The sequence below is a fragment of the Pelophylax lessonae genome, assembly GCF_965119305.1.
Source record: "Pelophylax lessonae genome assembly, chromosome: 7".
Taxonomy (NCBI): Eukaryota; Metazoa; Chordata; class Amphibia; order Anura; family Ranidae; genus Pelophylax; species Pelophylax lessonae.
Window position 1 is genome coordinate 106,869,784 of NC_138774.1, and position 11,903 is coordinate 106,881,686.

Consider the following 11,903-nt stretch of genomic DNA (forward strand, 5'->3'; position numbering starts at 1 on the left):
TGACAGGTCAAATCCCAGCCTATTGCCAGCAATGGGAGCGTCCCAATCGGTGAGACACCGACTTTGGGGCACTAATTTCCAAAAGTAGTTCCTGCACTATTTTTGGCGATTTCGGGGGTGATTTCAATAGACATCTGTGTATGAACCCACACAGATGTCTTTCAAGTCTGAAATGCGGCTTTGAAATCATCTGAGTTCATCTCACTGTGAATGAGGGCTTATTGTCAAAGCAAGTAGAAGCTGATTGGTTACTAGCCACAGCTGCATCAGATTCTGTGTGCACCAGTCATAATAAATCGCCCCCAGTGGCTGCATCCTATCAGATGTAGTCACCATTCGGATATTCAGCCAGTTGTATGTGCTGTGGCTGTTTGCATTCTACAACTGGGAGTTGAGATTCCATCATCCACGCTGTTTGGCATGGATGAAGGATCTGTTTGATTTTTCATGGTTCAGCCTGCCTGGTTTTGCCTTGACAATGTGGTATTATTACACAGATGACAAACAAACAGGAACCTATAGGTGGGCATTAAGTGGCTTCTGAGTATGACCTTGTAAAAGCATGCAGCCAGTGAAGACAGATCTCATTTGCATGGTTTTAAATCAATGACTGAGAAAGCATTGAAGATATTAGACCAGAATGACAGCCAGGCAACTGGAATTTTCAGAATTCAGAAATAGCGACCTTCATAATCTTTCAGTACAGTTTTCCTTTCAGCACACTTGGTGCTTTGCCCAGTAAGGGATCACCTTCCTCTTTTGAAACTTCATATCGGATTGATAAAAGTAATTGAATGTTCTAATAGAATGACACCCTCAAAAGTTTTCCTGACAGGTTAACTGTATTAGGCAAGTCTATATATGTATTTTGGAATGCTCATATGGTGAAAGGAATGTTTAATGACTCAACCCCACTGTTCAAACCTCTTTTTATTAAAGGACTCATCTATTCCAAATTGATAGATTTCTGCAAGGGGTGCCAACTATTTTGTTACTTTAGAACTTTGCTTTTCATCGTTTGTTCACCCTAATTCATCAAGGTGTGCAAAATATGTTTGAGTTTGAAACAAAATGAGTTTGTTTTCTGTTTGTTAAAGCAGCAGTAGCTTTTAAGCCCTTCATAACCAGAGCTCACTAAAGCTTAAATGCCCCAGGCCAAATTTATCAGTGTCAGTATGCAGTGTTTAAAGTGGTAGTTAATGCTCATTCACTATTTTTCTTATGTAACGCAGTCTGGATTAAATTATATATTAGCATCTTTCTTAGGGTTCCAATTTGCGCTCTTTAGGAGAAATCGACCAGTGTATTCCCAAATGACATTCTTAAATTAATTCCACTTCAATATTGTGACCATAGATCTTTATGTCCAACATTGTGCTGGGGATGGAGTGAAATCTAATAGTTATATTTGTCTTAAAGAGGTTGTAAACCGCCCCCAAAAAACCCCTGTAAGACAAAGGCATAATGAGCTAGTACTAACTCATTGTAAAAAATACTTACCTTGGAATGAAGCCCCCGCAGTGCCTCCCGCTCAGCAGAGACACGGCCGACATGTTCGGCTGTCCTGCTTCCTAGTTCGCGTCCTCCGGCCATCTGATTGGCCAGAGGTGCGATGACATCACTCCCGCGCATGTGCGTGGGAGCCTCCGTTCACAGCACAGGGCTCTGAAGGAATGGCATGGGTGGCCGTTCCTTTAGCGCGCATGCGCCGATAACGTCATTGGCTGCATTAAAAGTAAATATCTCTTAACGGTGAAAGTTTAGGAGATATTTACAATACCTATAGGTAAGCCTTATTAAAGGCTTTCCTATAGGTAAAAATGATAAGAGAGGGTTTACAACCTCTTTAAGCTGGCCCTGCATTATACAATTTTCTTATTCAATTTACTTAAGTATACGTTTAATGATGTAATGCAAGGGCCTGCCTGATTGCATACAAATTTAAAGTGTTTAGGTTTGACCTTATATTATATGGTTTTGGTAAATCTACAAGTAAATTGTATAATGTATAGCCAGGCTTAGGCCAAAAAGAGTTTTTGAGGCTAGATTAAAATGTACATGAATGGTTTTTAGAGCAGAGTGAAATTTAGGTTAACTGGAGTAAAACCAATACAATTTTCTATTTCTGATTTATTAACTATATTTAACAAGACTTTTTGGTTTTGTATCATATGACAGGCAGCGCTACACTGTTTTTGTATATTGCAACTAGAAATGATAGAATTTTCAGTCCGGATGACTTACGGTGAGGGAAACATGTGAGCTGCCCTTGTTGACCCCTTTCTGAAAGTGCTACTTGTCTTGCATCGATGACAATTCTCAGACTTCAGTACTTGCTGATTAGGATCATAAATCGAAGTCAGAGCTCTGGCACACCTTTTTTTAGGTTAGGGAGTCAGGCAGTAAAGAAGAGGATCGATTAGTATAACAGCCAGGCAGCTAGCATTCTTGGAGAGGTAAGCAGCAGGCCTCCATATTTTAAAAAAAAGGTATCCTGTAAAGAGACACTGACTGTCACTGTGCCAGTTCAGGGCAAAGCAACTGTGTCTGTTTATGAGTGATCATGTGACCTCCTCCTATGATGCAGTGCCAGGGCCTAGAGGACAATTACTAGACACAAGTATTGTCACATAGAGGAGGGGGTAACATAACCACTGCATCTGAGCTCCAACACCAGAAAACACTGGGCATTGTGGTTGCAGCTGTATAAGAGGAAGAAGTGGTGGTGGATCACTAGAAAGGGGAGTATAAATGAGTGGGTGGTGGGAAACGTTTCACAGACACTGGCACTTTTCTGTCCGGGCAAGGAGACAGTGTTGCTTTACGCTCTAGTATCAATAATATACCAAATGCCCTGGTTTCTGTGATATTTGATTTCCCCCCACAGCAACCCATCAGGGCGACCGACCCTACACTAAATTGTACAGATTATTCTCATCTAGCACCTGTTCATTGACAGAGCCTCATTTCAGTGACTGTGAACAGCACTTGGAATCTTTTTTGCATTAAATATTCAGCCAGTGTGTGACCACGTGTACTCTGAAACTATAAAAAAGTGATAAGCACAACTAAATGCCCCATATGATGAATTAAATTAGAAAATCTCAAAGGCAGGAGGTAACTGAAATCTAGCTTGCTCTTCTCAAATGTGGATAACTCTGAACGGTTCTCTCAATGGCTTGGTCCAGGCTGACCACCGGTTTGTATGCCATGTCTTTCTTGGCCCGCTCACAGCTGTAATAGTGGTAGGTCCCAGCTAGCGCCACTCTCATTGGTGTAAATGTTGGTTTGATTTTGATGATTGGACTAAGAATAAACACCAAAAAGGACAAAAACAAAGCAAGGTAGTAAGCTAGCCAATAAGGAATCTTGTACTTGGGGGCGTCGTAATTCAGGCCAGTCAGAACGCGGGAAATAAATGTCCAAAATGGGAGGGGTTCATCGTTCGTGATATGGTAGGCCTAGTAAAGAGAAAGAGAGTTTGAAAAGAAAACAAAAAACATAGTAACCGACCGTGCATATTAACCATTCAGCTTTTAGCTTCTGGCTCTTTAGTTAACCTTTCAAAATAAAAGCTAGAAGCTGATTGGTTGCTATGCACAGCTGTTCCAGTCTTAATAAACTCCCCTCACATTGTTTACATTAAATAGTACTATATCTGCTGGGAAATGCAATTTCAATTTTCCTAAGCTTATTTTAAATTTAAGTATTTTCATTATCATGCTGTAGATTTTAATTTCCTTTTCACAGTTGCATTTGTATCATGGAAAACGGCTTTAATGCCTTTCTTTCTAACCTCCTACTATATTAAAAGAGAGGGGACAAAACTTGGAAAAAAAAAAACTATAACAAGATTTACATTAGAACATCAGTCACAACTCTTTTTTAGGTTAAAGTGAGCTTGTGCTCAGACAATGCACACGAATTACATATTGGAAAAAGCTGTAAAAGTGCTTTAAACAAGCCCTCATTTACCTCTGTATCTATAGGCGCTGTTGAGAAATTGATCTTCAAAATTCCCAACAGAGGGATGGAAATCACAACTTTATTTTCTATGAAAAGCAGAATCTTAGCGGCCTGTCAGCCATCTAATGTAACAAACACCCAAGATTTGTAAGCTGTTAGAAATGGACTAAAACCTGAGTTTAGGGTTTCTGTTGTGAACTTTGAGGATTCATTTTTTGACCGTACAAGCAGACATCAGGGCAACTTGTTTTGAAGCTTTTTACTCCTTGTTAAATACTTTATTGCCCATAGTCTGGGCATTGGGATAAAAAGAGACAGAAAAAAAAAAACAATTGGAAGAGGTTATAACCCTACTAAAGAGGTTATAATTACCTACTCTAATTGGAGTGCTTTTCTTTCCACTGGAAAACTTCCTATCCCACTAACACTACAGGAAATGAATGAAAAATATCCCCACTGGGAACTCAGACAATGAAGACTTTAGGCAGCCTATAGATTATGTGATTTTCTTTCCTTCCACAACGGAAGAAAAATCTCTCGATTTGCCATCAACACAGTCAGTGTTGATGGGGGAGATCGCTACTACATCGCTATGGTCTTCAGCCGGAAAAAAGCCTTCCGGGCCTGCAGAGCACAATGCCAAAAGCCACAGCCGCCAGCAGTATTTCCAAGTAAAAAGTCTGACAGGCTGACTGTGGACTTGGGTACAAGCAGCCTACCTACCCATAGATGAGTCAAATCTCTGCCCCCGCCGAATCGACAGAAATTCGATCCATCTATGGCCAGCTTTACAGACTTTTTGACTGGAGTTCTATGTTAAAGATACACTGAAAAGTAAAAAACATACAAAAGTTAATACAATAGGCAAGTGCTGCAATACTTACCTTTCCACATAAAGGAGAGTCTTTTTGTAGATATTCTGCTGCCAAAATGTGACCATGTACTACATTCTCCACGTATGTAAAATCCACCAAATTCTGACCATTCCTGGAAACAAATGAATAGCAATAAGCAAGGCTTTCTTTGTGAATACATTAGCCGATGTGGCCAACTCTCCTATTTACTAAAAGGTGAAAGAATGGGGACATGACAATAAATTCCTTGTGGCTCTAGATCAAACTGAACATCTAGAACCAATGGTTTCATCGTTATCCACACAGGCAGTGACATACATGTGATTTATTCGATTTTTATAAACTCATGTAAAGATTTGGAATCCTTACCTGCGTTTAAATGTGTTCAGGTTACTTGCAAAGAAATCAATGTTCCCAGGGGCAGATTAGATACCATAAACACATGTAAACACAGTTAAATGTAGATGCAGGGAGCATGTCCCTAGAAGTAGAATGTTTGTAAATGCAATTCCTCTGTGTTTTAATAATAATATTGTGTGAATGTTGACATTATAGGGTGAATACAGGCAAATAGGCATTTTCCATACAAAATTATGGTTAGTAATAAAGCCTAACTGAATGTTTTAGTGAACTTTAAAAAAAATATAAATATATATATAATAAGAAGAAGAATATATAAATATATACACATTCATACACACAGTATCTCACAAAAGTTAATACACCCCTCACATTTTTGTAAATATTTTATTATATCTTTTCATGTGACAACACTGAAGAAATGTATAACCCTGTGTACCCCTTCAACCTCTGCAGCAATGCTGGCAGCGCTCACACGTCTATTTCCCAAAGACAAACCTCTGGATATGACGCTGAGCACGTGCACTCAACTTCTTGGATCAACCATGGTGAGATCTGTTCTTGGTGGAACCTGTCCTGTTAAACCGCTGTATGGTCTTGTACCCTGTGCTGCAGCTCAGTTTCAGGGTCTTGGCACTCTTCTTAGGCTATCTTTATATAGAGCAACAATTCTTTTTTTTTAGATCCTCAGAGAGTTCTTTGCCATGAGGTGCCATGTTGAACTTTCAGTGACCAGTATGAGAGAGTGAGAGCGATAACACCAAATATAACACACCTGCTCCCCGTTCACACCTGAGACCTTGTAACACTAACGAGTCACATGACACAGAGGAGGTAAAATGGCTAATTGGGCCCAATTTGGACATTTTCACTTAGGGGTGTACTCACTTTTGTTGCCAGCGGTTTAGACATTAATGGCTGTGTGTTGAGTTATTTTGAGGGGACAGCAAATTTGCACTGTTGTACAAGCTGTACATTCACTACTTTACATTGTAGCAAAGTGTCATTTCTTCAGTGTTGTCACATGAAAAGATATAATAAAATATTTACAAAAATGTGAAGGGTGTACTCACTTTCATGAGATACTGTATATATATCTACAAACCCGATTCCATAAAAGTTGGGACACTGTACAAATTGTGAATAAAAACAGAATGCAATGATGTGGAAGTTTCACATTTCAATATTTAATCAGAATACAACATAGATGACATATCAAATGTTTAAACTGAGAAAATGTATAATTTTAAGGGAAAAATAAGTTGATTTTAAAATTCATGGCATCAACACATCTCAAAAAAGTTGGGACAAGGCCATGTTTACCACTGTGTGGCATCCCCTCTTCATTTTATAACAGTCTGCAAATGTCTGGGGACTGAAGGGACAAGCTGCTCAATTTTAGGAATAGGAATGTTGTCCCATTCTTGTCTAATACAGGCTTTTAGTTGCTCAACTCTCTTAGGTCTTTTTTGTCGCATGTTCCGCTTTATGATGCGCCAAATGTTCTCTATGGGTGAAAGATCTGGACGTCAGGCTGGCCATTTCAGTACCCCGATCCCTCTTCTACACAGCCATGATGTTGTAATTGATGCAGTATGTGGTCTGGCATTGTCATGTTGGAAAATGCAAGGTCTTCCCTGAAAGAGATGACGTCTGGATGGGGGCATATGTTGTTCTAGAACTTGGATATACCTTTCAGCATTGATGGTGCCTTTCCAGATGTGTAAGCTGCCCATGCCACATGCACTCATGCAACCCCATACCATCAGAGATGCAGGCTTCTGAACTGAGCGCTGATAACAACTTGGGTTGTCCTTGTCCTCTTTAGACCGGATGACATGGTGTCCCTGTTTTCCAAAAAGAACTTCAAATTTTGATTAGTCTGACCACAGAACAGTTTTACACTTTGCCACAGTCCATTTTAAATGAGCATTTGCCCAGAGAAAACGCCTGCGCTTCTGTATCATGTTTAGATTTGGCTTCTTTTTTGGACTATAGAGTTTTAGCCGGCAATGGCAAATGGCACGGTGGATTGTGTTCAACGACAATGTTTTCTGGAAGTATTCCTGAGCCCATGTTGTGATTTCCATTACAGTAGCATTCCTGTATGTGATGCAGTGCCGTCTAAGGGCCCGAAGATCACCGCCATCCAGTATGGTTTTCCATCCTTGACCTTTACACACAGAGATTGTTCCAGATTCTCTGAATCTTTGGATGATATTATGCACTGTAGATGATGAGAACTTCAAACTCTTTGCAATTTTTCTCAGAGAAACTCCTTTCTGATATTGCTCCACTATTTTTTGCCGCAGCATCGGGGGAATTGGTGATCCTCTGCCCATCTTGACTTCTGAGAGACACTGCCACTCTGAAAGACTCTTTTTATACCCAATTATGTTGCCAATTGACCTAATAAGTTACAAATTGGTCCGCCAGCTGTTCCTTATATGTACATTTAACTTTTCCGGCCTCTTATTGCTACCTGTCCCAACTTTTTTGGAATGTGTAGCTCTCATGAAATCCAAAATGAGCAAATATTTGACATGACATTTCAAAATGTCTCACTTTCAACATTTGATATGTTATCTATATTATATTGTGAATGAAATAGAAGTTTATGAGATTTGTAAATTGGTCCATTCCTTTTTTTACTCACAATTTGTACAGTGTCCCAACTTTTTTGGAATTGGCTATATATAATAAATGCATATTTTTGCAGGTAAAAAGATTAGCATTTATTATTTATTTTTTTCTGGAGCCTGCAGAGCAGCCGATCACGGGTGTAGTGGCAGGATCCTACAGAATCAATGGATTATGAGCGCACTCACCTTCATCCTCACAGTGCATTGAGAACTAGAAGCCATCTGTTGCAGTGACAGGCGGAAGTTGCAGTTCATTCATTTACAGATTACTGTGAGTAAATGGTGCGGCCATGTGGACCTCACCCTGCAAGGCCGTGCTCTTTTTAAACTGACAGCAGTTGTCTGGAGGGGTGCAGACATGTTGCACCCTAAATACAGGTTTAATATCTTACCAATGGTGAACCTATACTTTAAATAAACTATTTCCTTCACTAACACATGCAGCAGCTGTCAGAGCTGTATGAACTCTATGTAGCCTCAGCTACATAATACAGTATACAGCATGGAGTTCTGGCAGCGGGACGGGGAATTCCCATCCCACTCCTGAATTAAAATATAGATGGGCCGAGCACTGCTCTGCCATTCAGAGAAAGCTTTGTATTTTCCCAGTAAGTACAAGGCTTCTTCTGATTTCTGATTTGAGACAGAGATCGTGACATCATGCACCTGCTTCTCCGCATCAGCCAATCAGAGAAAGCCTTGTCTTAGGTTAGAAAATACAACAACGTTTCCTGTAAATGGCTGACCAGTGCTCAGCCGGACTTGATTTTATTCCAGGAGCATGATGGGAAGTTCCCGTCCCACTGCCAGAACTTAGCACTGTAAAAATGTATGAAGCTGAGGCTACATACAGTTCATACAGCATTGACAACCGCTCTATATGTTAGTGAAGCGGATAGATTGTTTAGACCAGTGTCCAGTATGACATGGCACTACATATGTAGCATAATCTATGTTATTAACCTAGAAGACATAAAACTGAAAATTTTTAATGAGCAGGGTACTATAAATATGAATAACGTGTAAGCACAGTTGTGGATAGGAGTAAGGACGGATTATAACCCTTGTGGGATTTTTACTGCTAGCTGGGGCACTGTTATAGAGATATATCAATTACTGTCACAGTTGCAAAGGTTCCAACATAGAGAAAGTAGAGGAAAATCTACAACAGGGACACAGATAGCAATAAAAAGCTGACAGGGGTTCTAGCTTTCCTCTACTTCATTAAAATTGCACCACTGCAGCAATGGCAAAGAGGAGGAGTTTAAAGTTCTATTTTTTTTTTAACTCTTCCAGATTAGTTAATGTTTTTCCTTCATGGAAAGTGATGATTTTTTTTTTTTTTTTTTTTTTAACGAAACAATATTAAAATTTGGCAAGCAGCAAAGATGTAAATGATGCAGAGCTCACACTTAATATGAAGCCAGGGTCAAACCCCTATCCCGACTTACCCAATCATAATTTTCATTTTGCCACTTTTGGCAGTTTGCACCATTATTGGAACCAGCTGGGGGTCTCTTGGGCCAAATATACCATGAGGTCGAATAGCCACAGTCAAGAAGTTATTTGGTGAGTCATTTGCGGCCAAAACTTCCTGAAAGAAGCAAGTTAATTATGTTCATCAAGCATTGTTAATGTGTTCATTACATGGAACCTTTCAATTTATTGGAGCAATTATATTAATTTTGCAAGACTGTTTTTAGTATATCGTATGTAAAAAAATACACAGAGTGAAAAATATGCTAAATGCTGGCTCATCTTGGAAGAATTTCTTGGCTACAGAGGTACAAGCTGCTTCCCTGAAGCCCAGACTTTGAAGTCCATGGTATCTGGCAGGTTCCACTATAGCTCTTGGTTGTAACAGGAACAACTGCTACCTAAAGAAACATCACAAGAGGCGGGCAGATGACATCATGGTCTCCCCCTCAGCCAATCAGAGGAAGCTTCCTTTTTATTCAGACTACAAAGCTGCCTATGAATGGTTTAGTGCTGCTTAGACCAACTCTGCATTGCTCCGGGTATCAGATGGGAAGTCTGTCTCACAGCTGGACCCAGTACTATGTACTGTATGTAGTTGAAGTTACATGCAGTACATACAGTGCTTAGAACCAATGCAGCACTTAGTGAAGGAAATAGTTTGCTTGGACCAAATTAACTATTTAAAGTCACAGAAAACCTGGAGATCAGCTTTAATTCTTCCATGATGAAGTGCTGGGTGCCTCAGTGGTTAATCTACCGGGTTGTCTTAAGCTGACCAGAAACTGATCAAAATTTGGGCAGTTCAGCAGGGGCTGGATGGATTTCAATCACTGTGTGGCCAGCCTTGCTTGAGAAAAGTCAATCATTTAATCAACTTCTGTTTAAGGGATATACTGAAAAACATTTATCGATTAACCGCTGCAGCCAACACAATGCCCCTGGGGGGAAGATTCTTTAATTTTTTTTTCCGTTCAGTCTGCTGGCTGAAAAAAAAAAAACTGTCTGTGGTCAACTTTACACGGGCACAGAGAGAGTCCTTTGCATTGTTTGAGTTTTAACCACATAAAGTTGCGGTGTACATGGGGCTTTGTGACTTTACACCAGCCAGAGAACGGGTGGCGGAATAATACACAGAAAGTGAGCATAGGAAAAGGGAAAGAGGGGGTCCAATTAACTGAACTTGTTGCTTTAACATGCATGAGCATACCCCAGGTTCACAATACAGATCAATTTAGAAATGGTTGTGGGCCTGATGCGTCAACTGGAGGAAACAACTTTCAAATATTTTAAATAAAGATGAACACCAGACAAACAGATAAAATAAATCTATGTGAGCTGTTTCACCTGCCAAAGGATCTGTATCTCTGTCCATCCAGTGCTGAGATTTACAAAGCACAGCCCTGTCCAGCAGAGCAGGCAATCTGATTGGTTTTCTGCTGCATTTAGATTACGTCTACAGGTCTTTTTCTATCTGAGCCTGTGACTGGACAGTGAAAGGAGAAACAGACCAAATTATGTAATTTCTATGCCATGCTGCACTCTCCTCATATCAGCATGTCCCTTGTTAGCCATGAGCACTATAGCACAAATGACTGGTACTGCTTCTCTCTTTCCCAGTCTGAGCTCTGCTGTACAGTGACTATAAGAAGCCGATGTCAAATCAAATTGAGGTACTTATGCATTTAAAAGGAAAAATGTAATAACGTATTAATGAATACAGAGCTGCATTCATTTGTGTCTGTTGCACTGGAGTGGAGTTCAGCTTTAAAGAATGCAATATTCACAAACTGCATGCGACATAATTGTTCATTTTAGGCAGGAAATGACCATGCAGTAACCATGCATTTGCATGAACGCTCACCTTTTCTTGAAGGATCTTGGTCTCTGTGTAATAGTCAATGGGTTTCTTGGCATACGGCAGATCCTCTGTGCCATTCTTTATGTCTATGCCTTCAAAGACAACACTGGCACTGCTGGTCAGCACTAGCTTCTGGAAATACACAAAAAAACACACTTAAGAGCTAAAGATCTAAAGTAATTACTTTACATTTCCTGTATAACTCACCTCTTGTAAAAGGGTTTAGACAGCTAGATGTGAGAGTGAGGTGTGACACTTTACTGCACAATGGAGATGACTCAGCTAGCCAGCATTGCTGCTGAATTCTACGCCAAGCCAGTATAAATATTACACATTCATATTTCAGTAGAATTGTGCCTCCCCCCTTCCCCCAAGTTGATCACAGTGAGAGATTACCGATGTCACAATGTCATTAGGCAGGTAATCAGTATTCAGTAGTGACTTGCAACACTGCGCCCTTCCTTCCACTGGTACTCATCTCCCACACCTGTACATGTCAGTTCAGTGACAACTCCCAGTGTCCTCCACCCTGGGGTGGCAGGGACACCCCAAGGATAGACTGAAACTCCCAACACCCACTGATCAAGTTCATTGAAACAGATATTGTGGTGAATCATTTATACAATATTAATCAACTACTATACATGAAGTGAATACAAAGCAATTGAATTTTCAAATATTACTATTTTTTTCTTTTAAATGTTCAAAACATATCAAATGCAATCCAATATATGTACCTTGTAT

General features: G+C 40.0%; 1 protein-coding gene across 1 annotated transcript in view; it reads right to left on the reverse strand.

Annotated features, from left to right (window-relative positions):
- Positions 1–3,112: 3,112 nt before the first annotated feature.
- The window catches only part of NSDHL (NAD(P) dependent 3-beta-hydroxysteroid dehydrogenase NSDHL), a 29,845-nt gene continuing 21,054 nt past the window's right edge, over positions 3,113–11,903 (reverse strand). Inside the window, exons 5-8 of the mRNA XM_082264688.1 lie at positions 11,163–11,291; positions 9,274–9,416; positions 4,851–4,953; positions 3,113–3,461 (exon numbers count right to left, since the gene is read on the reverse strand). Of these exons, the coding sequence (XP_082120814.1) occupies positions 3,129–3,461; positions 4,851–4,953; positions 9,274–9,416; positions 11,163–11,291 (708 nt within the window). The 3' untranslated portion in view covers positions 3,113–3,128. The remainder of the gene's footprint in view (positions 3,462–4,850; positions 4,954–9,273; positions 9,417–11,162; positions 11,292–11,903) is intronic.